This window comes from Mauremys reevesii, linkage group 16 (assembly GCF_016161935.1).
Source record: "Mauremys reevesii isolate NIE-2019 linkage group 16, ASM1616193v1, whole genome shotgun sequence".
Lineage (NCBI taxonomy): Eukaryota > Metazoa > Chordata > Testudines > Geoemydidae > Mauremys > Mauremys reevesii.
Window position 1 is genome coordinate 40,450,318 of NC_052638.1, and position 25,010 is coordinate 40,475,327.

Here is a 25,010-nt window from a genome sequence, read left to right on the forward strand (position 1 = left end):
AGAAGTGGAAGGAAGCACCTGCAGCAGATGCTACAGGGATGGGTGCACTGGAAGTGCTGCATTAGCTCGGAGGAGACTCATTCCACACACAGGTGTTTTAGTCACTGGTGAAGGCAGGAAGCTGAACTCTGGAAATGCAGAGATAGAAGTGGAAAGTGAATTTGCCGCCAGCCAAGGCCCCCAGCACTCTGGGATCATTACAAGGAAGGTGTCAGCTGGGAAGGAAAGAGTGAGGTCATCCCACCCAGCACACTGGCTGCCTCTGGAGAGTCAAGCCACTTAGTCTAGAGAGAAGCATCCACTGCACTCAGCCACCCTCCTGCCCATGGCAGGTACTCACTGATGGGGTGCCAAGTAAATACCCTCCTTTTCTTTGTGCAACTGGTTTCAGCTCCCTCCTCCTTTAGCCTAATGGTCATAGAATCATAGATTCATAGACTAGAATCATAGATTATTAGGGTTGGAAGGGACCTCAGGAGATCATCTAGTCCAACCCCCTGCTCAAAGCAGGACCAATCCCCAAATCCCTAAATGGCCCCCTCAAGGATTGAATTTACAACCCTGGTCAGCTGCCCATTGCTGCCCTCCACCTCCACCATCATGACGCTGGCAGGCATTACATTTGAAAAGGGAGCTAAAGCTGAGTCTGTAGCAATATGGGGGAAGAGAAATAGAGAATTCAAAGCAATCTGTTAAAGGGTGGTCAGGAACGAGACTCTGAGGAGATGCCATTGTGGGGCTCCCAGTGAGTCTCTTCTGTTGGGGTCCAGCTCAAATTCCTTTTACTGCAATTTTTGTTTTAAAGGATTCTGCAATCAGCACTGAGTTGAGAACATTGCACCCAGTGTCTGAGCCAGAATAGAATCCAGGTCACCTTCCTTGAGCTGGATTGGCTCTGCAGGGCTAATCAAAGTAAAATGTTTTTGTGTCAATAAAGCAGAAGTAACTGACAGACTCACAGGGAGTAGATCTAGTAAGAACAAGAGACAGGCCAGATTCTGCAGCCCTTATTCACACTGACTAGCACCTACTCAGATCCGGTGAGGGACATTTGTAAAAAGAATAAATATTTGCATGTGACTTAGACTCTTGCTGCTTCTCTGTCTCTGTCTCTGTCTCTGTCTCGCTATATATATATAATGTAGCCATGAGAGTGTTTGTGGTGTCAGGTGCACTCTCAGTTGTTAAACATGAGATCTGGCTGCAGTCTGTATTCTTGGAGCAACCAGAGTGAGGGAGTATGTGTGGGAGACTGTGTATTCTATCCTATTCTGTTTTTTGTAGGTTTTTTGTACTGCACGCATCACCCTAGTATCTAGTGCCTTCCAGCTATGTATTAAGCAGTATGACTAATATTTGTGATGTGTTTGTTCTCTCATCCTCTCCCCTGGAGGAGAAGTATGTACAGTGGATTGGTTTGGAATTGTTTTATTATATATGGTATAACATTTGTCATTATTTCTAATTTCTATATACTCACAGATGCATATGTCGCAATATGTTTATATTAGAGAAGCCAAGACCAAAGGAATGCACCTTGTCCTAGGAGTGGAAGGTGGTGAGGTTTGTGACGGTCGGTCGTTAGTTCCTGGAGGAGTTCATTCCCCAGTGTTGCAAAAAGCACTGTCTCCTGCACAGACAAACTTACCTTAACTGTAGTTCCATTGTGCCAGAGGAGTGAAGTTGTCAATGTGGCAACAGGCTACCAACAGTGAGTCCTTGATCTGCAAAGCGCCAGACAGAGGGCTCCCAAAAGAGACTGCAAAGTTAGCATTTTATTTGTACAGATCATTTTAGTAAAATATAAACATCTGTTAGCTTTGCTGAAGTAGGAAGATTCTGTTTAGAAGGGGTCCCCATTCTCCCAACCCTGCATGGCATATGGTGGCACATGTAATGTTGTTTGCTCTGCTTGCCAGTGGCATTCCATGACATTTTTAGTGAGGCATGCAATTCCACACTTGAATGAAAAATGTTGTTCTTCAGGTGGCGTGACCTCACACATATGGTGCAGGAGAGGTTGTTCTACAAAATGTCCTCCGTGCACATTCGGAGACTGGACAGAATCATCCCCTGGGCACAGCTGGCTTGGGCAGGCAATGTGTGTCTTGCATACACAGACGCATGCCACCATTGCTTGCTAAGATCGTTTCTTTGCCTGGAAAAAGTAAAAGGTGGAGTTTCGAGGGTCTGAGTGATTAAAATAAAAGTTAGGTGTGTTGAAGTATGCTAGTATAAAAGTTGTGCCTTAACAAGGAACAGCTCCAATTGTTATTTGGGGGGGGGGGGTTCTACACTGCTTTTGGATTAGTGTTAGCAGAGTTGAATAGCTAACATGTTGCACCTTTTCCAAGGTGCAACGTTGTCAAATTTACACTCTGCAGGTCGATTTCCCATGTTCTTGGCTGTCTGCTTCTCCTTCACATGTGCTTTGCACTGAGTCTTTACACTATGATTTTCACTTCCATTGTTTGACACCTGCCACTGCTTCTCTATTTAACCCACTTGTAAATGTGTCTTACAGATTCCATTCTGTTCCCAGTCCACAGAGGATATGAGTTTTGTTACAGTCCCACCCTGACGGCTTTAGTTCAAGCCATTTAACAGCTTGTGTTTTGAGTTCCGGATGGCCTCACTTCAGTTCCCAGTATGTCAGCCAAGATGGCGGCCATCACATCTGCAGGGCAGGGTATGTTCTCAGGTATTCTCTTTACATCTCTATGAGCCTCCCCACAAACTTGAACGCAAGTTTGGGATTTGGGAACAATTCCACTTAGAAACCATTTTCAATAAACTTGTGGGGTCTAGGGCCGAGTCACTCCCATGGGGGCTCATCCTCTGCCCCCATTTGTCTCTTTTATTCAGCTGCTGCATCCTGCTTGCCTGCCTGCCATGTACATGGGGAGCTCTCTGGGATAGGGACCATCTTCTTTGTTACATGGGCGCCTGGCACAATAGATCCCTGGTCTTTGCTTGGTTTTCCTAGATGCTACCATAATACAAACAGTAACGGGCACTGCACAGATGTCTCGAGGGTGGGGGACAGCTCCTGATCAGGCATTACTGGCAGGAGAAATGTCTACCCCAGGAAGTGACTTGCCCTGGGACGGGCGGAGGGGCTCGGGCTGGCATGCAGGTTGCAGAAGCTCATTGTGATGTAATGTGACCAGGTTGCTGGGTGACCAGAGAGCGAGTGTGAAAAATAAGGCCGGAGGCGTGGGGGGTAATAGGCGCCTCTGTAGGACAAAGCCCCGGACATGGGGGCTGGCCCTATAAAATCGGGACAGCTGGTCCCCCTTGGAGGGGCTGCGAGGTGACGCCAGCCTCACCGCTCAACGGGCTGTGATGTCACAGCAGTGACGTCACAGGCGAGTGACGTCACGGGCGCGGGGGCGTGTCACCCTGGCCCCGAGCTCGGGGTTGCCCCCGTCCGGCCCCAGGGAGCTGGTTCTGCCCGGGCCGGAACCGCCGGCAGCGGCGCCTGGTTTCCGCGGGGATCCACTTCCCGGACGGACCCGACCCCACCTCCCGGGCGCCGCCACCCGCGGGACGCGGCCCAGCAGGTGAGGCCCGGCCGTCCCCCCGCCCCCCCAGGGTGCTCTTCCCCAGCGGCCCCCCCCGCCCCGGGGCTCCTGCCCCGCCCCCGCCCCCCCAGGGTGCCCTTCCCCAGCGCCCCCGGCCCGGGGCGCCTGCCCCGCCCCGCCCCAGGGTGCCCTTCCCCAGCGGCCCCGCCCCGGGGCGCCTGCCCTGCCCCAGGGTGCCCTTCCCCCCCCGCCCCGGGGCTCCTGCCCCCGCCCCCCCAGGGTGCTCTTCCCCAGCGCCCACCCCCCCCCGCCCCGGGGCGCCTGTCCAGCCCCATCTTCCTCACGGTGCCCTTGCCTAATGCCCCCTATCCTTGTCCTCCCCCTGCCCCCCCGGGGGCCCTGCTTCCCCAGACGTGCCTGCGCTGCCTGCCTGGGGGTGGGCTGCCCGTATCCGGCTCCAGCAGCTGCATCTGGCGGGGTCCTTCAGTTCCCCACGTCCTGCTGGTTGGGTGCTGGGGGTCAGTGTGGTTGCTGACTGGTGCTGGCCATGTGCCCCAGGGGGCCGGGGGGGGGTTGTGGGGTGCGATTGGTGCTGTCTGTATGCTCGGGGGGGGGGGTGCGGATTGGCGCAGTGCATGTGCGCTGTGCTTGCATGGAGGGGGATACACCAGCCTCAGGGGGCCTGACTTCCATGCAAATAAACTATGGAAACAAACAGTAACGCTGAAAATACAAACTGTTTTGAAGTTTTTCACACCTCTTTAAATAAATCCCACCACCCTGAAACCACTTCCTCCAATCACAATATGCACACCCACATCTTCCTTCTCCTCTCTCTGGGGGAAATACTCCCTCATTTTCCTGATCCACATTTAACAGTAGTCCTTTGGGATTTGTTGAGTTGTCTAAATTTCTGGATGGAAGTGCTGACACAGAGCTGTTTGGAAAGTTAGGAAGTTTGAAAGCATCTGGTCTTCCTGCACACAACAGATGTGAGTTTCGGTTAGTTTGATGGAAGCGGTCCTTTCACACACTTCAGAGCAGCACACGCACGCTCCATCAGGTGATGCAGAGGCAGACAACCTGCAGAATGTTATCTGGTGGTCTTGAGTGTGCTTCTGGTTTGATCATGCTCTCTGGGACAATGGGGCACACTCCTTTTGCAAGATTAGTTACAGTGGCAAGAGCTGATCTTGGAAGAGATGCAGTGATAACCACGTGTCTGAGGTCAGGATTAGACCTTTTGACTAGCTCAGCAAAAAGAGTGTTGCTCAAGTCATCTAGCGTGTTTTTTATAATTGCATATGTATTTATACTGTGACCAAGGTGAGATTAGATAATGGGGATTTGTAGAGACACATTTGAAAGCGGAGTGAGTTAGAGATGGAATAGCAAGGAATGATTTAGGAAAATTTGAAGCAAGAGATAAATTTCTTAGCAGTGAAGGAATTTGTGCACTGGCATGATCTTTCTTCCTAGGGTGTATTTGGACCACTATTACTAGAGATGGTTGAGAGGTGACTCAGGGCCTAGGAATGACTGAGGTCACTGGGTGATAGTTTGTGTCCAGTCTCCAACAGAGTCATAGGTGCTAGAGATGCAGCAGATCTATGTTACTTTGTCACCTTGTCCATTCCCAGAGATCAGAGCAGGATTGTGTCCGGGAAGATATCTTCTGGGGTTTTGGGTGGTCTAGTTTCAAACATCTAAAGCAATGGGCAGTGTTTTCTGTATACATCTGAATCATAAACTGATGGTATTGTGGGTTTTTATAGCTTAGAGTTGCTGAGCCAGTTCTCTTTTTTGCTCCTTCAGAAACGGCTGTGCTTCAGCATATGAAAGAGAAGAGTGATTATGGTGTATGTTGTGCAGGTGGAAGAATACGGGTAAGACTGTAAATAATGTGAGGGCATCTGTAGAGAAGCTGTGGCTTGCAAGGAAATAATCCATCAGTTATTTTAATGCTATGCTTAATTTCATTTTAACCAGTATGTTGTTTTCCTCCTGAAAGGCTGCACGGTAGCATCATCTGAAATAAGTGACAGGTTTCCACTTTAAATCCCAGCTGGTTTCCTAAGAGGATTTATACCACCATGTCGTCTACATATTGTTAGTGGTCAGATGTGAACAATACATGGTTATTAGTGTCTTGGAAAATGAACTGACACTGATAAATCTGTGGCAGTTACCCAGTTACTTTGCATTGTATTGTGGCTCCATTAGCATTCTGAGGTCACCTTTGTTTGTTTTTTACTCCTAATTTGAGAGATGTGAGGCTGGCTCCTGTTTTCCTACCTTTAGAAATGTAATTTCTGGCTGAGGAAAGCATTGGAGTGGGGAGCTGGGGGATGGAAACGCTGTCTAGGGTGAAGGAAGAATGTTAACTCCTTATATATCAGTTTGTTAATAGTATAGTTCCTGCTTCTCTGGCCAGTCCTAGTTGGTTTGGGACTGTGTTGCCCACCTTCAACTGTGGTGGTGCTTTATTGGGTATAGAATTTGGATCCCACAGTTGCCCATAATTACCACTGTCTTCTCTGCCACTCATTGCAAGGCTTTGTGATGTCAAGAGCTGGGTGAAACCACCAAATGTATTTTCGCTTGTTACCTTAGCCATAGTAGGATAGGGTTTGAACCTATCTCCAAAGACAAAAGCTAGTGCATTGTTCTGCAGTCCCCATCCCGCGGCAGCACGTCTTACTCAGCTGTATACTCTTAGTCAGATTTGATTCCCGTTACTGGTGTAGCTCCCTGAAAAATGTAAAAGAAAGGAATCTGCCCTGGCCCTTGCCAAACTAGCACATCCAGCACTTCTATAATGCTATACACAGTTGTCACAAATTCGGTGAAGTCCATAAGTGCACAGGACCAGTGAAAGCTGCTGTTGCTTATTGTTCCATTAAATCTGCACTGGCACTGTGGTGAAAAGAGGATGGTGAGAGTCTCTGAAGCTGCAGTATCAAAGTGGCAGCTAAAACCTGGCTCTTTGAGCTTTCCAGGGGAAACCAACTAAGCCAAATGTAGTTAACCATAGTGATTTGGAACTCTCTGCTCCTCAGTAACACAGTGGAAATGCAGTCAGTTCCAATTAACACCCCTGTTAGCATCTCGTGTGCTCTCACCAGCAATCTGGCCTTGGGGCTACTACAGTAGTTAGAAAGAGGTGATTCTTGTTTTGCTAACAGTCTGTTGTCTTTTTTTTTTCTTTTTTTAAATTTATCTGTAAAGAGGAACGTGAGAAATGGAAAGATGTCGTGCTAGTGTCGCCTGCTTTGTTTTTTCCATTTCATTGGTGTGTGTCATGTGCATGCAGTGACCACACTTCTTAGTTTAAAGCCCACTTCAAGATGTTTCTGCACTAAATCATGGGCTTCATTGCGGAAATCGAAATTGAGGGTGTTCCGCAAACAAAATATGTGCAAACAAGTTTCTTATTTGGGAAATTTCATTAGTGTGGATGAGAGACAGGAAAGCTCACTGCTGCATCTACGCAAAAACTAAATAAAAATCCATCGCTGACAGTAGGTGTTAGCAACAGGGGCATCTGAGCTGGTGCCAAGCACAGTTGAGCTGCAAATCATTTGGATCTTACATTGATAGTTATCAAACAAATTCTCTGGTGGTTTATTGTTTCTTCCACTTCACGCTATGGGGAGCTGTGTTTTGTAAGCTGTTGCAATAATAGATTTTTTTAGAAGTCCTATAAAGTCAAATGGCCATTGACCTCATCAAAGAAACCCCATCATTGAATGCAGCACTCCTATATCTTTTTTGGGAATGAAAGTTTAGATGCATTTGGACAGAAATTGTCTCGTTTTAGTTTCACTTTAAGGATACGTCACTTGTTGAGTTAAACTTTAATAGTCACTGTTACATAAGAAGCAACATAAAGTCCTTTCTCTCCTGCCCTTTGCCAGAGCCCTTTCCTTATTTTTCTTCCTCTCCTTGGCTGGGTATCTGTGACAATCGGTGCGTGGCTCAGGACAGCGTCAACCAATCAGAGGCTTCCCTTTCTTCCTACTGGCCCTGCTGCTCCAGCTCGCAAGCACTGTTCCAGTGTTGGCACTGCCCTGGACAGGGCTCTGGAGACCCTCTACCCACAGTCTCCCCTGCACCCTTCTGTAGCAGTTTCTTCCTGATGCTCCCAGTGTACTGTCACTCTGCCCTGCCACTGGAGGAACGACAAGCTGCAGCCACTATGGTAGCACAAACATATTGCTTAAAAAAGAAGTGGCTGATGAATAGCATTTAGACATTCCTAATATTTGTCTCCAGTGCTGTAAAAGCAAGAGAGTCTTTTTCTGAACTTCTCCCACGAGAGAGTGGACTTTAGTGTCATTGTGCACCTGAGCAGAAGGAGCAGAATGCGTAACTCTTATGCCAGCCCATAATCTTCCTCCATAACAGTGGGGACTGTTGCTTCATCCCAGTTCCCTAGTGGATGTTTTTCTGCTTTGCTGAACCTTGATACAATTTAACATGGTTCACACACACTGTTTAGGAGAGGTCAGGACTTCAGTGGTGGAGTGCGCTCCCCGTTAGGATAGCGCTGCACCGGTAGAGCTCTGGCGTGCGGGGAGCAGCTGAGCTCATGCTGGCACGTTGCCTGGCTCTAGTCAGTGCTCTTAGTTTCCTGCTATCCAGGAATGCTGTAAGAAATCCCACAAGTCAGTAATGGTGGGTATTGGCTTGCTTGCCTGTTTTCACTTGGAAAACCAGCTGCCTGGCCTGTACCATACGGTGGCTGCCCAAACTGTTTGCTGTTTCTGCCTACTCTGGCTGTTGTACCAATTCTGTTAAGGTTGTGGTCATGTAGGACGGAACCATGTGCCTGATACAGTACCTGTGATAATCAATCAGATCAGAAGGGTAGACAGGCCTCCTTTGCTTATTTTCTTCAGTCACTGGAAGTGACAGGACGGCATCAGTAAGCATTAATTACTGTGCTAAACTCACTTGTTGAAAATAAATGTTCTTTTAATGCACATATTTGTCTTAAGTGAGATTGTGATTTAGAGATTCCACTGTGAGTGCTTTGGGCTGTCTTCCTGCGTGTGGAGATGGGGCCTAGCACTTAAACAGGCTTAGAATGAAAGCTACCCCCTTTTCCTTTGTGTGAATATGTTGTATAAATTCCTGGATATTCCCACTCCCTGCTTATTGGTTCATGTAATTTCCCTCTGCAGCATCGACTCTGATCAAGAAATGCAGGCAGAATGTTGGGCTCCTGGATATTTTGCCATGTGAATTTGCCCATGCGATGTCTTGTTCACGGTGTACACCGCTGGAGGTGGCCTGCCTGTGGGCGGAGGAATGTTGGACATTTCAGAAAAGGCCTGCACACCACAAGAACACCATTCAGTGGTAGGGTTACCCCCGTCTTCACCAGAGCTTTGGCTTTTGGTGATAAAATTGCCATCATTGATCAAAATGGAGAGCACACGTACAGGGACCTTTACACTCAAAGTGTCCACTTGTCTCAGCAAATCTGTGAAGTGCTCAGATGTTCCAGTGGAGACCTAAAGGAGGAGCGGATCTCGTTTTTATGCTCAAATGATGCCTCATATGTGATTGCCCAGTGGGCTTCCTGGATGAGTGGAGGCGTAGCTGTTCCCCTGTACAGGAAACACCCAGTGCAGGAACTGGAGTATTTCATCCAAGACTCCCAGAGTAGTCTAGTTATTGCCACAGAAGAGTATGTGAAGCACATAACCCCTAGTGCTGAGAAACTGGGAATACCCGTTCTGCCACTTGTTAACTCTGCTAGCGATGGATGGATAAATGATAAGACTGTGGAAGCGTTCCCCTTGGCAATTGACTGTCCTGAGTGGAAAGATAGAGGAGCGATGATAATCTACACCAGTGGGACTACAGGAAGACCAAAAGGTGTCCTTAGTACCCATCAGAATGTGCAAGCTGTGGTAAGTGATACGTCCCTCATGATATGCTAATGGCATGTTATTGGAGGTCAGTTTTTTTCAAAAGTGACTAGTGATTTGGGGCTTCCCGTTGGGTGTGCAGCTTGAGCAATGGCACTCAGAAAATCCAGGCCCCTCTAATGGCACCCAAAACCATTAGGCATGTTTGAAAATCTTCACCGGTGTGTGTGCACTGTGGCTTGGGCTATGGTGGCTGGGTGGGTATTTTCCTGGAGGGGTGCTAGTGATTCTGTAAGTTGCCTTTTTTACTGGTTGCTTTTCCTGCAGAATGACTGTAAAGATGTATCCATGCCCCTCCCTGAAGTATAATGTGATCCAGCATGTCACTGTTATGTAAAGTCTGGGCATTATTTAGCTCTATATCCCCAAGGCAAAAAATCCATTAGCTATCTGAGCCAAAAAGAGTTAGAAGTCTACAGAAGTGTGCTGCTTGCCTTGCCAGTTTGATATCGCTGCTTGCAGCTGATAAAATCACACCAGTAAGGGGAATAAATACACTGCATCTCAAAGATGGGGTATCGGATTAAAATGGTTCGAGACGCTCTGATACTGTGGTGAGCCTGGGCAGAGAGAACAAGGGCTTCACCGTATTGTGGAAAGACTCACTCTTTCCTCACAAGTGTTCGGATCATTTGGAAGGCAGACTGAACAGAGGCTGTGGCTGGCAGTTTGGTGCAGAACACCAGGGTTGTAGTGACTGAATAAAATCTGCCCTCCCCACTACGGGAAGGGGGAATGACGAGCACTGTTCAAATATCTTTTCTTTTAGACAAGCTGGAAATGACCTCTTTGACTGCGAAGGTTAGGCTCTGAAAGGCATTGTCCTGCCTAAAATGGCCCAAACTCTAGTGCTTTAGAATAATTTTTTTCTTTTGGAAGCTTAAAATTAATATTTTCCCAGTATTGGGTTTATTTTCCTTTCTATTTATGGACCATTGACTTCCTGCCCCCATTTTCTGTTCCTCATGGATTCTAATAAGCCAGCCTAGGTCAGCTTCTTTTTGTCAGCAGCATTATCAATGGTGTCAGCAAAGTTTCTTAGATAACTGTTGTTTCTGCTGACTCTGGTTGTGCAACAGCAGGTTAATAATAGTGTAGGTCCTTCCTAAACAGTAGCAATTAATCTCTAATTTTTTGGCAACACAGATGGAGTTATAGGTGCATGTATGTATATACATATGTATTCTATAGATGCACAGAATGTTCCCATTCAGTTGTTTTTATGATAGGTGCTTTTCTCCTGTTGGTCTCAAAGAAGAGACCCCACTTCCCTTGCGTTCATCAAAGGGGGTGTAGGTCTTCCACCTTGCGGGTTCTTGTCTGTTTTTTACTGGTGACATTTTCATTCTGACACCTATTTTTTCCCATGAATCCCCTGAATTTATGTTCACATCCAGGGCCCAGAAACTAGCCCAGGCAGGGACATGCTGCTACCAGCTCAAACAGTAGAGCTAGGGTTGAATTAGCCATGCTTTCTCTGTAGTTAGAGCTCTGTTCTGTGTCTCAGCTGGTGGCGCCCCTTGGCCTAATGCTGGATTTTATATTTTTTCCCCACAGGTAACAGGGCTGGTTGACAAATGGGAGTGGACGAAGGAAGATGTTATCTTGCATGTGCTGCCTTTACACCATGTCCACGGAGTGATCAATAAGCTGCTGTGCCCTCTTTGGGTGGGAGCTACGTGCATCATGCTGTCCGAGTTCAGCCCTCAGAAGGTAAGCCTGGAGGGATTGTGTGTTGGCTTTGAAATTCATCAGCAAGACCCCATGCATTCTAATTAGAGTACGTTTGCAACCGGGTCTTAAACAGTTCCAGCGTATTTAGCTTTTGGCTACATACAGGTCATCAATTGTCTCATTAAAAGACTTTGAACTGAATATTAAATCTGGGGCAAAGCAGCTTCTCTGGGTGGTTTTAACTTGCTTGATTATTAAATGGCTAATAATCCGTAATATTACCTCTGCTCCTTGGTGACGCTAGGAGGTACATGCTATCAAACCAGGGCACTGCACACAGAATAGTAACAGAGTTAATTTAGGATCAGGAAGGATAAAAACATAACTTATTCTCTTGTTTTGTAACATGCTGTACCTTAGCAATGCATTGCCTCAAACACTTAACAGTTTGTTTTGTATTACCGTAGTCAGTAGCTCGCAGTAGCCCTTTTCTGTGTTAAATACACTCACACTCGATGTCTTGTGCTATGTCACATGGTATGATGCTGGTGTTAGAGTTTCTGGTGCCCCAGGTGAGACTAATAAAATAATACCGGATATTTATATGCAAGCTCCGCTTTTCATCCGCCAAGCTCTTTACAAACATTAGTAAATTCGTCAAGATTAGACTGGATGGCATGTCCCTACTCTAGGCCACAATGGGAGAGAGTTAGCAAAATTGAAACTTTGCCGAGTCCCTTAGGAAAGGTGGTGGTAAGCAGATTGTCCTCATCAGATTAGGAGCAGAGATGCTGTTAGAATGTTGTTTTTCTGCACATGCAGGAAGCGCTGGGCCTGGTGCTTTGCTCTGCTGTGGTACCTTGCCAATGCCAACGGGCAGCAGTTTTAAAGGGAAAAAAGTGGTTGTAGCAGAGAGGTGTGTGTCTGTGAAGGGAGAAGAACACTTTTAGTCTGTTTCCACCTGGGATTGCCTTTGCCACCCTTGTGATGGTGCTGTCTGTTTGTAGAGCCCCTAAGGTTGGTCCTGAAGAATAATTTGGGAGATCACCCGTGTCCATGCTTTAATTCATTTAACATCCTAACTAGTGTGGTGATGGGTCCTGTAGAAGACCCTATGGTAGAGAGACGGGTTTGTCTTCTACCCAAAGTGTGCAAATATCACTTCCTGAGCAATGTGCCAAGCATTGAGACCAAGTGTGATTCGAGGAGAGGCATATGTTCTGTTCCTCTTCCCTGGAGACACTCCCATCCGGTAGACTGGTGAGTAGGCAGCAGTCTGATAAGAACGTGTGATCTAAGCAAGTCTGACAGAAATAGGTGAAGAGAAGATAAAGAAAGCCTGAGCACTGGACTCTGCATTGGCCATCCTTTGTCATGCCTGTGGCATTCGCATTCCAGGTGTGCTACAGGTGGCAGGGCTAGGGTGACCAGACGTTAAGGGGAAAATATCAGGACCGCCGTGGGGGGGAAAGGTCGTGGGTTTTTTTTTTTACACTCTCCCGTCCGGGAGTTTGGCAGCAATTCGGCGGAGAGCCCTTCAGTCGCGGACGGTCTTCAGCGGTATTTCGGCAGGGGGTAATAAACCTTGCCACCAAAGACAGAAGCACCCACCACCGAAATACCGCCGAATTTCCACCGAAGAGCAGAAAACAAAATATCGGGACAAATGGCGTCCCAACCATACTCTGGTCAGGATACGGGACAAACTCCTCAAAATCGGGACAATCTGATCACCTAGAAAGGCTGAAATTCTCAGAGCTAGGGGAAACATTCCCTTAAGCTGAGCTGAAACAGGGTGGACATTAAGGTGACACTATAAAATGGAAAATCCTGGAAAGCTTCTAACCTCAGTCCCAGGTTCCTTTGCTTGTTGCTCACTTCCTGCTACTTTGAGCCCTTTCCTGACAGCATGGCTGGGAGATTTGGAAATGCACCATGCAAGATAAAATAAACACTGAGAAATGCCTGACTTTGCCTAAAAATAGCCCTCGTTGTAATGCCAAAGAGCCTGTGAGGGGAGGAGTTCAGGATAGCTTAGGCTGTCATTGCAATGCACCTTATAACTCACCAGTTCAAGCTCCTGTGGGAAGTGATGTGGGAATTCAACAAGCAAATAAAATATCGAAGGGGATAAAGTACAATAAGCAACAGTGCCGAACACTTCCCCTCTTACTACATAGGGGGCAGGGGAGGGGGGATATTTTGTCATGCAGTTCCCTTCTCCATGCAGAGCTATGCAGATCAGCAGATTAAAATTGTGCATTTCAAGGTGCTGGTGCCTCAAGGCCTAATTCTGCTTTGGTCAGTGGAGTTACTCAACGTTAATACCAGTGTAGCTGAGATTGGAATTTGGCCCTCAGTCTTTAACTAGCACCGGTTCCTTTGTGGCCAGAAGGCTCAGTGTTCAGTGAATAATTGGGCTTTCAGGTGCAGATGCCGGCTTTAAGTGGGAACGGAAGGTGCATTTTCTGAGATTACTTCTTATAGAAGCATAAGTCAATAATCAGTCCTGCAGCCACCCCAGGGTAAGACCAGGACCCACACATTACTAATGAGCAGCCATGGTCAGAGGCTTTTAAAATTATACTGTGCCCTCTTTGTATGCTTCAGGTCTGATAAGGCTACCTGGGAGATATATAAATATGAGCAAATGCAAGAAATTGTTGTCCTGTTCATCTGTCGGACACAGACGTGCCTGACTCCTTTCACTCTCCCAGGGAGTTCTGTACAGGCCATGCTGACTTCATTTTCCCCCTTGAGTCATCATCCTTCCAGATGTGGAGGAATGGAAGGAAACCTCCATCAAAGCCTGTCCTCATCATTGCCCCTTAATCAGCCAGAGGGGCTGCTGGTGAATGGCATAAGAAAATTCCTTCCCTGAGGGCTAAGCATGCTGCCTCCACAGCTCCTGCAGGGAGCAAGCAGTCAGGAACTGAGCCCATGATAATACCCAGTGGTAGCTGGCCACTGGCGCTGCCCAGCATTAATATTTCAATTTAAATATATAGCGTATGTGCATAAAGTGTTTCAGATGGATACAGGTCCTCTTTGGGGTAAGGCAGCAGGTTTAAAACAAACAAAAGGAAGTATTTCTTCACCCAGTGCACAGTCAACCTGTGGAACTCTTTGCCAGAGGAGGCTGTGAAGGCCAAGACTATAACAGGGTTCAAAAAAGAGCTAGATAAGTTCATGGAGGATAGGTCCATCAATGGTTATCAGCCAAGATGGGCAGGAATGGTGTCCTTAGCCTCTGTTTGCCAGAAGCTGGGACTGGATGACATGGGATGGATCACTTGATGATTACCTGTTCTGTTCATTCCCTCTGGGGCACCATTGGCCACTGTTGGAAGACAAGATCCTGAGCCGGATGAACCTTTGGTCTGACCCAGTGTGGCCGTTCTTATGTTCTTGGGCTCCAGTCTGAGTACTGTTCTTCCCTTAATATTTAAAATCACTGCATTCTTAGCTTCCCCCCTCCAGCCCTTAAAGTCTTTGGGAAGAACCCTCACCTCAATAGAACACGCAGACTAAGAATATTTAGCATTTACAGTGCTTGGCAGCTTCCAAACACTGTCTTGACCTATTGCAGAAGGCAAGACCTTGGTACCTCACTAGCCTTGGTGATACACTGAGGCAGCTAATTGCAGACGGAGGCAGGGTGACGAGCACACTGATAGTCCTGAAGCAAAGCCAATCCAAAGCCCCATGTGCATTTCTCCCTATTCTGTGGCATCTTGTGATTGATTGTCCCTTGTACTCTGGTGTTTCTCTGTGCTGCTCTCCTGACATCTGCAAATCAATGAGCTGACGTTGAAGAATGGGCTCTGCTGGGAGGAGGGGGATGCTCAGTCCTGCATTCTCCAATCAGATTGCTTGGTGAGAATTGACAACCAAGGGCAAGCGAGGACTGTGCTGGAGGGGAGCCTTCACTTTGACCCAGAGGGTTTAGCTCGGGCAGGGGCAGTCCGCATGGCAAGTATGTCTGATGCAGGAGCAGCGAGCCAGCTCCATTCCAAGAGCTCTCAGGTGCAGTCAGGCCTCCGAAGGACATCATTTGCCTTTTTTATTTTTTTCATTCCCTTTATTTTTCCTAGGGCCTCCCCTGGGAGCTGAAAGTGGTTTGATCGACACTACAGAGAAAGCACAGGAGGGTAAAGCAGGCTTTCTTGTGGAGTTTAATGCAAGCTGCCTTTCAGTTCTAGTCTATTTTCACCAGCTGTTTACAAAATGCCCTTTGCTACCAAAATCAGCTTTCAGAAAAGAAGCACAGTTTCAGTGGAGGATTTCACAGAAGGAGTCTGAGTTTTGCTGCTTTTTTTTTTTTCCTTCACTGCACCTTGAGAAAACAGTCAATTATAGTGTGATGTAAAGAAACCCAAATGGCAGCTAAAACACTTGACATACTGATCAAAACAAGGCTAGGAACTTACTCTAAACCTGCTGCAGACATATTTAGCCTTGAGTGATACTGGCATGGGTTCAAGAGAAACCACAGCAGCATGCCCAATGTGCCTTTGGTTTCTAATGACTAACACTTCATTATACAAAATAAATACTTTATTATTTCAGTGTTCATTAAATTACATCATTTGCGGCATGCCTTATAATCAGAGATACAGGTGCCAGTCTGGTTTAGTTGATGCTAATAGCATTATTTCCTCTTAGCTAAAAGATGGTTCACGTCTCAGATAAAGGCTTGGTTTGCATCCTGTGCAGTGCGGTGTTAGTTGTTTTTCAGACCCTTCTGCCTGGTTCTGGCAGCTGCCCAAGAGGAGGTTAAAGATCAAGGTTCTGGAACGGCCCCAGTGTCCTGGCCAGCATTCCCTCTCTAACAACATCGGATGTTCGAGGCTGCATGTGCGCTATGGTGAAGCTCACAAAAGGACTCATTAAAGTGTACTGAGATGCCTCAAGCGTGAAAGTTGCTTCATAAAATCAGATTCTTTTTATTAAACTAAGACGTATGTTACTTTGCTCTAGCTACTACACAAGTTATAATTCACTTTATAGCACCATCTGTTAAGAATGTCTTGGTTAAGCATATTGTAGCATCCTTTTATTGTAAGTTATTAAAGAATATAGCTGCATCTATTAATCATTTGTTAATAAAGGGTTTATAAATGGACCCTTAATTCCCAGCATTGCTTTCTGCTCCTTTCAAGTGGCATTTTAAGTACCTTGGCGTGTGCTCCTTTTGGAACATAACATGCCCTTGTGCAGGGACCTGAGCTCAAGACACTCTCTCTAGTGTCCCTTGGCCCAGCGGGGCTAGATATGTAATAGAAATAGCAGATTCCGCCCATGGGATGTGTGTCCCATCGCACTGGAGCGACCTTTCTGTCTTTCTTGGGAGCAGTGTTAAGTGATCTAGAGTGAGCCATATAGAAACTTCCTCAGCCACATGGAAGTTTGGCCTGAAATTGGGGGAGTACAAGGGAGGGAGATAGTGAAAGGCTTGTAGGATTCCCCTCCCCAGAAAATACTGAGAGCAAGTGTCGCTCTGACCTTACATCTGTTTTGTTTTGTAAGTGAATTTAGCACAAGGTAACTTCCAGATTGCTAGTCCTGGAGAATGAAGTCCTGACTTTATCCAAAGGAAAGATCCTGTGTAGACAATGACAGCCCAGGCTTCTCACACTGCCCTTGCCAATATGCCTCAGCCTTGAACTACAGGGCCGCTGTAAGGTCTGAGTGGCAAGTTCCACGTCTCTATCACTGGACCCCTTCGCTGCAGCTGCCAGCCAGGGGGCAGGTATCACTGCCTTCTAGCCTTGTGCAAGAGAGAGTCTCTTGTCATTGCTTTGCAGGTTTTTTGTCTGAACTTCTTGTGGAAAAACAATCTAATATTGAGCAGTTCCTTAGAAGTGTATACAAATATGAACAGTGCAGGCTCTCGTCCCCTGGAGGGTGTATCCAGTTTGGCTGCATGATTAAATGCAAGGCTCCTTCTTGCCGTCAGCAAAGAAGCCCCTTGCTGTAATGCAGCGACGCCTGTAGCCTGAGGTCCTTTGTTAACAAATATGCTGGTATGTAGATTTCTTGGCCTATATTTTCAGAAGTGACTAGTCATTTGGGGTGGCTGGGTTTTTGGGTGTCCAACTTGAGACACCTTAAAGGAGCCTGATTATCAGAAAGTGCTGAGCTCTCGTCATCTGAAAATCAGGCCCCAAGTCATTAGTCTCTTTTGAGAATTTAGGCCCTTACGTCTAGGTGGTAAGTGGCCTTTATGCACCAGCCTTTCACCTCTGGAGACGGAGGATCAGATCTCAGTTAGTTGCAGCTAAAGGAAATGTCTGTGTCACAAAGCCACCACACAGCTGGGCATGGCTGGTAGTCTCTACCCAGCAGGCTGAGCAGCAGGAGAGACAGCACTGAGATGCATTGGCAGGGTAGTGTGCAGCTCAGGAAGCATGCACTGCAGCTATCTGTGTAGTACCCAGTTCTAGCCACTCCCATAGGCCCCTCACTACACAAACATCAGGTTAATCCTCATATTTTTTAAATAAAAGTGAATCCTAGCATACAAATGTGTGAGCTCCAAGGGACACACCCATTAGAAAGGCACTATTCACTTGCTGGGAATGTGCGTTCCCATTTGGTTTCGGCTGGAGAAAGGTGATTGTCTTTTCATCCATTCACCGGTGGCTTCAGAAAGGTAATTTTATTTCAGGCTCAAAGGGAAGTCTGGGCGTGGTAAGGGGCAGGTCACTGCTGGATGGATTATGCTTGATCAGTTCTTGCAAACCTTGGCTTTACACAGTTATATCTGCTCTTCACTCCCCACAGATCTGCTGTCTGTTCTCAGCATCTGTTACAGAGTAATGCCTTTTGATGTGTGTGTGGGGGGGAAATAAAAAAAATGAAACCAGAGCCTGTCATATTTAGTTATATTACTGGGTCCCAGGGAAAGTACTTGCCCCTTTCAGTATGCCTGCAGCATGGCGAGGGTTTAAAAGCTTCAGACTGGAATGCAGAGGGGGCCGTTAGACTGCACTGATGAATAAATGATTACAACCAGAGTCATGCAGAGCGCAAACAGTTTGAGGTTATAACAAACATGAGATGAAGCCACCAAGGGCCCAATTTCCTTTTGAAGAAAGGAATGTTTCTCTTTCTACATATTGCTGCAAACGGCCTGAGTTGAGCTAACTGTCAGAGGTTCAGCCGTTAGGAGAGAGCAAAGCTCCCCTGGCTGTTCTGCGCACTCCTCTGTAATATTCATGTTACTTCCGCTCAGAAAGAAACTGTGTCACCAATATGCATGTGTGGCCCTGTGTTCTGTTCAGTGCTCCTGCACAGTGCTGGAATTTCTGCACGTCTAGGAACCTGCATCTGTTGCAGTTGACGCTGGCGTCCCTCCCCAGATAGAGCTAGTTTGGCAGTGAGGCACTCAGTCTGAGTCAGAGCCGTAGCTGTTAGAGAACCTATGAAAATTTGGGCATAACCAGCACTTTAGCAATCAATACGAAAACTTAAAACCGTCTCGGAAATCAGAAGGGAAGGAAAGGGATGATTTAACCTGCATTAAGGATATTGCTACTTATGAAAAGCATTTTTAAAAAATTCAATAACAACTTAAATGATCCAATAATTTGTGACTGGTTTAGAAAAGAGGAGCCACTGAATTGTAAAGAGCTCCAGTAGCCCAGGTTGTCTGTTACCTTGTTTGGCTTTGGACTGGAAAATCCACGATGGTGTTCTTACCCCTTTTCAGACTGAAGGCATCTTCATATAATTTTCCCCTAGGACATTACCTAAATATTTCCTTTAAGAAAAAAAAATAGCTGTTTGAAGTAAAAGGAAAACTCTCTCTGTCAAATACCTGATCCAAAAATTCACTGGCAAGCAGGAGGGATATTCCAGCCCTGCACCATGGATCTGAGATCAGAATCTTTCACAATCACTTGCAGGAAACGTGACCCCGATTTCATTTGATTTGATTTGTTTTAAATGAGCCGAGCAGGTTCATTGTCATGCTGCAAGATGGTGTATGTGCAGCCGTGTGAGTGTGTGAGAGAGGGAGAGAGAGAGAGAGAGACTGCTGTCGTTTTGCTGGTCTATGGGAAGCCTCTACGAATTGCTCTGCTCCTTGTTCCTCTGCCTGCCAGTCCCAGCCTGGGGATGTTCACTGCTTTTTCCAAACTCCCTTTCATTTTCTCTTTCTTCTCCTGTTTTTTGGAATGTGTAACTCAGGATAAATGTTGTGTGCAGTCTAAGCATGGTAGGCCCTGGTTCTTCTCCCACCTCACCTCCTCTTCTGTGTTGCCAGTTGTCAGGATATCAATTAATTCAGTGTCTTTGGCTTCTTCTGGATTTGTATTCAACACTGTGCTCCTCCTTCCACTGAAAGTGAGGCCTCTGGCAGGGAAAAGGGGTTAGTGCTTCTCTGCGATGCGTGTGGCCACATCTCTCCCTTCAGGCTGTTGTGCACAGACTGCCAAACTGGGTGTAGTTTGGGAAAGTCGCCATGCAAAAATGCAGGCTTTGTGGGTTGAAAGGAGCTGCTTGTTGTGTATCACTCAGCCAGTCCCCCTCCATCATCACATCTCCTGTCTGTCTTAGGAACTACTAGGGGAAATCTTGCACATTTCCCATCACATTAGGGTTATTTTGCATCCAGTTGGTGGTTCTGTTTTGTAATTTTCCTTCTCTCTATTGTCATTTTCCTTTTGGCAAAATCTTCTAACATTCCATTGGTGAACAGACAGACTTGCCATGCAAAGGGGGTTAGCAGAGAATTAGCTTTTCTTACACGGAGTCTAGCTGCACTCAGCACATTTTCTGAAAGTTCTTCGGCTGAGACGCGTGTTTTATCTTGTGAATTGTGCAGTATTGATAAGCTTGAAGGCTGATCAATACAGCACAGTTCAACAGGGTACTTAAGCTTGTACCTGACTTCAAGCATGTGAGCAGTCCCATTAAATTCATGCCAAAGTACCTTGTTAATGGGAATTTCTGAGCCTCCTGCTAGTGATGAGGAGGCAGTACATTTGTGACGCAAGCTGTATCAAGAAGCCCCATGTCAGTGCTGCTAAACTGGCGTCCATCCACCTAGAATCTGATTGCACAGTTGGAAAGATGTCACTGTTAAGATTGGATTCAAACATGAAGTTGTTTTTTGGATTATCAGGTGTTTCAGGGTGGTGGAGCTTAATGAGGACCTTCTTGTGATGATTTAGGAATGGGGGCAACAGTCACATCAGGAGGCAAAAACAACTGAAAAGGAAAAGCAACACTCCAAGGAAACAGCAGTGAAAGGCCCTAGGGAAAACCCTAAGATAGACAGGTGGAGAATGTGTCTATAGCTGGGCTTTTAAACCAGTATCACTTTTGGTTCCTCTTCAAATCATGTCTAACATATTTTAAGAGCCAACTATCTCGTATTCAGAAATGCTGAGCATCCACAAATCCAGCTGGAGTCTGTGGACACCAAATGTGTTCAGCACCAATGAAAGTTGGGTCTCTAATGTCTGGTGGTCACAGGCAAAACAAAAGTCCAATAGCCCCAAAGTACAGTGCAATGTGTACCAAAAAAACCCATTGTTTTTAGAAACACTTTACGTCCGGAGGGTTTGAACAGATCATTCAGGTGAGCGAAATTAAATAAAACGAGGGGTTGTCAGTATCCTGTCCACCCATAATTGATGTGGCGACAGTGACATATGGGATAACGGCGAGGGAGAGATTGATTACACTGCTCTAAACTGGAGGGCGTCGGAGGATGCCATATGCTGGGAGAGCAAAGCTGGGCAGCTTACAAGACTCTCTAGATCCCAGGAGTGATTGATAGCCTCAGGTAATGAGGCTTTTCAGATCCATCCCCTTCAACTGTTCTCTTTTTTTTTTTCTTTTTTTTTCTTTTTTTTTTTTTTTGGACTGAGTAGCTGTGGTGGATCCCACAGATCAGACATCTGTGTGGTTGGGAAGGGGGTATCGAGACCAAGTTCGGAGGACATAGGACCCACCAGCTTCTGAGAAGGAATCAAGACCTGGGATTTGTAGTAAGACTTTGTCATACTTGAGAGTGTAAAGATGGCCCCTGTAGATGAACAGGAGCCGAGCTCTTTCATCGGATTACTGTGTAAGTAACACAGTAAGAGTTTGTTAACCAGGTCTGAAGGGGAGCTGTGGCACCTGGATTTTCCTGCAGTGACCTTCAGAGAGCACCTCGCTCCTGCGACATGCTCCTTGGTATAAGGGAGCAGAGTGAGGGGAGGACACGATATAAAATATCCAAGTGCAGAGCTTGGGGGTGGCAGCAGTTACCTGAGCCCAGGGAGCAGGAGACGTGGGGTTGTGACACCCCTGCTAGGCATGTGTTTCTTCCTTCCCCCGGCCCCCACCCGGTCACTCCCCTTTCCATCTGTGGCCTGCCGGAAGAAGAAAAATGTACGTTCTTGCCCCTGCTGCCCTTCCCAGCACTGTGGCCATCGCGTCTGGTTCTCAACATTTCCCCAAGGCCAGGGAGCCAACTGGCCCCTCTTCCGCGGCTCATTGCTTGAGCTGGACTTGCGCACTCGCCAGTGCAACTCCCTGGGCTGGGCACATCTGTAGAGCGTGGTAGTTTTCTCTCCTTCCCAAAGACCTGGAGCGGCTGCAGAGGAGCCTTTACCCAAGACTCAGTAGTGACCGAGTGGAACATTTCCCCACACGGGGTGTGAATCACTCCCTCTGCTCCATGGATTTGGTCTCCTCCCACTTCGCTTTCCCCTGATGCTTTTCAGGTGCTATTGCCCCGACTCCTGTAACAGCAGAGGGAAGGAGGTCTCTTTAGATTAGGTTCCACTGTATCTGGTGGATTTCTAACCTATGCATTTATAACTCACCCTGCCAAGCGCTCTCTGGTACGGGAAGACGCTCCCTTTAGTTCAGTGGGGCTGAGGCCTTTGTTAAACATGTCCTGCTATATTAACAACAACAACGTGGTCTGGATTTTTGTACAGACCAGATTGTTCTGAGGCAGCGAAGTGAGAGATGGGGGGTGGGGGTTAGGGGCGGAGGGGGTTTGCGAAGTAGAAAGTAATGAAATTGAGCCAGAGAGCAGGACTGAGGGGAAAGCAGCTGAGCAGCACTGGCATCCAGGGTCACAGCATAAAGGAGAATCACTTGTTCCCCTTCAATCAATTCACGCGTTTGTTCCCCACCGCATGCCCCTCTGTGCGCTGAGCATGCCGAGGGAGGGAGGGGAGAGGAGGCATGCGTTGTCAGGAGCTGTTAAGGAATACATTTATCAACAACAGGGCAAAATCCAGAAAGGAGGGAAGGAGCCTGCTGTCCCCAAAGCCGAGCTGGCAACAACCTTTTATTTATTGATGGCATTGTTCCGCTCCCGTGTTGGGGAACGCTCAGCAAGGGGGACAAATAGCAGTGTGTGGGGGAGGGGAGGGGGGGAGTTAGCCAAATTTAAGTATTTAGGCCTTTCCTCCACCGCTTCTAAGTGGTCCCAGGTGGAGATGTTCGGCCAGTCCTAGAGCCCTTCGAGTCATTCACACATTGCCATAGCCAGCTCCTTGAATTTGAGCCAGTTTGCAGTTTCCAAGTGTTAGTAGGACGGGTGATCAAAGACTTTTTGTCCTTTTTTAAAGTGTTTCTTTAGGAGGGATGCGGTTAGTGAAAGCTTCCTCTGCTGGCTCCCAAACTGAGTCATCCGTCCAGTTAGACTGTGGCTGCATCTTAGTAGAAGTCTTTGATGGAATATTTTTCAAACCAATGGAATGTCAGAATATACAGGAGGAGCATGTTCCTGTGATGTCGTCAGAGGTTAATTTCCAGTGAGGGTCACGTCTCATTTAAAATTGAAAAGGGCCTGTTTCACAAAGCTGAAAACAATTGAGCCAAGTCAGTTGAGATAGAGAATTGAAACAGAAAAATTTGAATGATAATTTGGAATTAAGAACACTTTTCTAGATAATCAAAAAGCCACACTCCCACAGCTGAGAAAGAAGGCCACAGTGGTTAAAAATCAACCTGGCTTAATAGAGAAGTGAAAGCAGCTATAAAAATAATTATATATAAAAACAAATGGAAGAAAGGGGATGTTGATAATAATTAATTAAATCAGAAGCTAGGAATTGTAGAAAATGGATAAAGGAAGCAAAAGGACACAAGAAAAGATCTATGGACTGCAGAGTTAAGGATGTAAGAAATTTTTCAAGTATATGTGGAAATGGTAGAATTGTCATTAATAATGCAGAAAAAGCAGAACAGGTCAATAAATATTTATATGCTGTATTTGGAAAAAAGCTGGATGATGAAGTCATATAATATGATGGAATACTTTACATTCCAACAGAAACACAGGAGAATGCTAAAGAGCAGCTTCTAAAGCTAGACACTTTTAAATCAGCAGATCTGAATAACTTGCATCCAAGAGTTTTAAAAGAGCTGACCGAGGAGCCCTCTGAACAGTTAATGTTGATTTTTCAGTAAGTCTTGGAACTCTGGGGAAGTTCCAGAAGACTGGAAGAAAAGTAATGTGCCTATATTTTAAAAGGGTAAAGCAGACGACCCAGGTAATTATAGGCCTGTCAGTCTGACATCAATCCCGGGCAAAATAATTGAATGGCTGATAAAGGGGCTTGATTAACAAAGAATTAAGAGAGGGTGCTATAATTAATGCCAATCAAGATGGATTTATGGAAAATAGATCCTGTCAAATTAACTTGATATCTTTTATGATGAGATTACAAGTTTAGTTGATAAAGGTAATGTGACATAATATATTTAGACTTCTGTAAGGCATTTAAGTTGGTATTGCACAATATTTTGATTCAGAAACTAGAATGATGCAAAAATCAACATATGGTGCACAGTAAATGCATTAAAAACTGGCTAACTGATAGGTCTCAAAATGTAATTGTAAATGGAAAATCCTAATTGAGCAGCTGTGTTCCTAGTGGTGTCTGCTGGAATTGGTTCTTGACCCTATGCTATTTAATATTTATTATCAATGACCTGGAAGAAAATACAGTTTGAGAACCACTGCAATATGCTAAACGTAAGGTCATGCATCTAGGAACAAAGAATGTAGGATGGGGAAGCCGTGACTCTGAACAGGACTTGGAAGTCATGGTGGATAATCAGCTGAACATGAGACAGTACAACCCTGTGGCCAAAAGGGCTAATGTGATCCTTGGATGCATAAACAGGGGAATCTTGACTAGGGTTAGGGAGGTTGTATTAACTCTTGTCTTTGGCACTGGTGCAGCCACTAATGGAATCCTGTCTTGAGTTCTGGTGTCCACAATTCAAGAAGGATGTTGATAAGTTGGAGAGGGTTCAGAGAAGAGCAATGAGAGTGGTTAAAGGATTGGAAAACCTGCCTTAGAGTGATAGAGCTCAATCTATTTAGCTTTAGAGAAGGTGAAGGGGTGACTTGATCACAGTCTATAAATACCTACATGGAAAACAGAAACTTGATAATAAAGGGCTCTTCAGTCTAGCAAACAAAGATATCATCCAATGAGTCTCAGACTTTTGTACTGGTGACCCCTCTCACACAGCAAGCCTCTGAGTGCAACCGCCCCTTATAAATTAAAAGCTCTTTTTTACATATTTAACACCATTATAAATGCTGGAGGCAAAATGGGGTTTGGGGTGGAGGCTGACAGCTTGCGACCCTCCCGCACAATAACCTCATGTCCCCCTGAGGAGTCCCGACCCCATTTTGAGAACCCCTGATAGAATGAGATCCCATGACCAGAAGGTAAAACTAGACAAATTCAGATTAGAAATAAGGTGCAATTTTTTAACACTGAGGTAATTAATCATTGGAACAACTTACTAAGAGATGAGGTGGATTTTCCATTACAGACCATGTTAAAATCAAGACTGGATTTGGCCTTTTGGCCTTGGAATCTATGAACTTATAAAC

The 25,010-nt window shown here is 46.2% G+C and overlaps 1 protein-coding gene and 1 long non-coding RNA gene across 16 annotated transcripts in view; one reads left to right on the forward strand and one right to left on the reverse strand.

Annotated features, from left to right (window-relative positions):
• Positions 1-3,409: 3,409 nt before the first annotated feature.
• ACSF3 (acyl-CoA synthetase family member 3) overlaps positions 3,410-25,010 on the forward strand; it is a 104,979-nt gene continuing 83,378 nt past the window's right edge. For 10 of the 14 annotated variants that reach the window (XM_039503173.1, XM_039503167.1, XM_039503171.1 and 7 more), the window contains exons 1-4: positions 3,508-3,563; positions 5,340-5,410; positions 8,711-9,445; positions 11,021-11,176. In XM_039503173.1, the coding sequence (XP_039359107.1) occupies positions 8,741-9,445; positions 11,021-11,176 (861 nt within the window). In that variant the 5' untranslated portion in view covers positions 3,508-3,563; positions 5,340-5,410; positions 8,711-8,740. Of the gene's footprint in view, positions 3,564-5,339; positions 5,411-7,587; positions 7,726-8,710; positions 9,446-11,020; positions 11,177-15,231; positions 15,663-25,010 lie in introns of those variants that run through there. The other 4 variants (XM_039503181.1, XM_039503168.1, XM_039503178.1 and 1 more) reach the window with 4 other exon arrangements.
• LOC120384449 overlaps positions 5,905-25,010 on the reverse strand; it is a 30,835-nt gene continuing 11,729 nt past the window's right edge. Inside the window, exons 2-3 of one of the 2 annotated variants that reach the window (XR_005588893.1) lie at positions 11,600-12,061; positions 5,905-6,275 (exon numbers count right to left, since the gene is read on the reverse strand). This is a non-coding gene — a long non-coding RNA (uncharacterized LOC120384449). Of the gene's footprint in view, positions 6,276-11,531; positions 12,062-25,010 lie in introns of those variants that run through there. The other variant, XR_005588894.1, reaches the window with a different exon arrangement.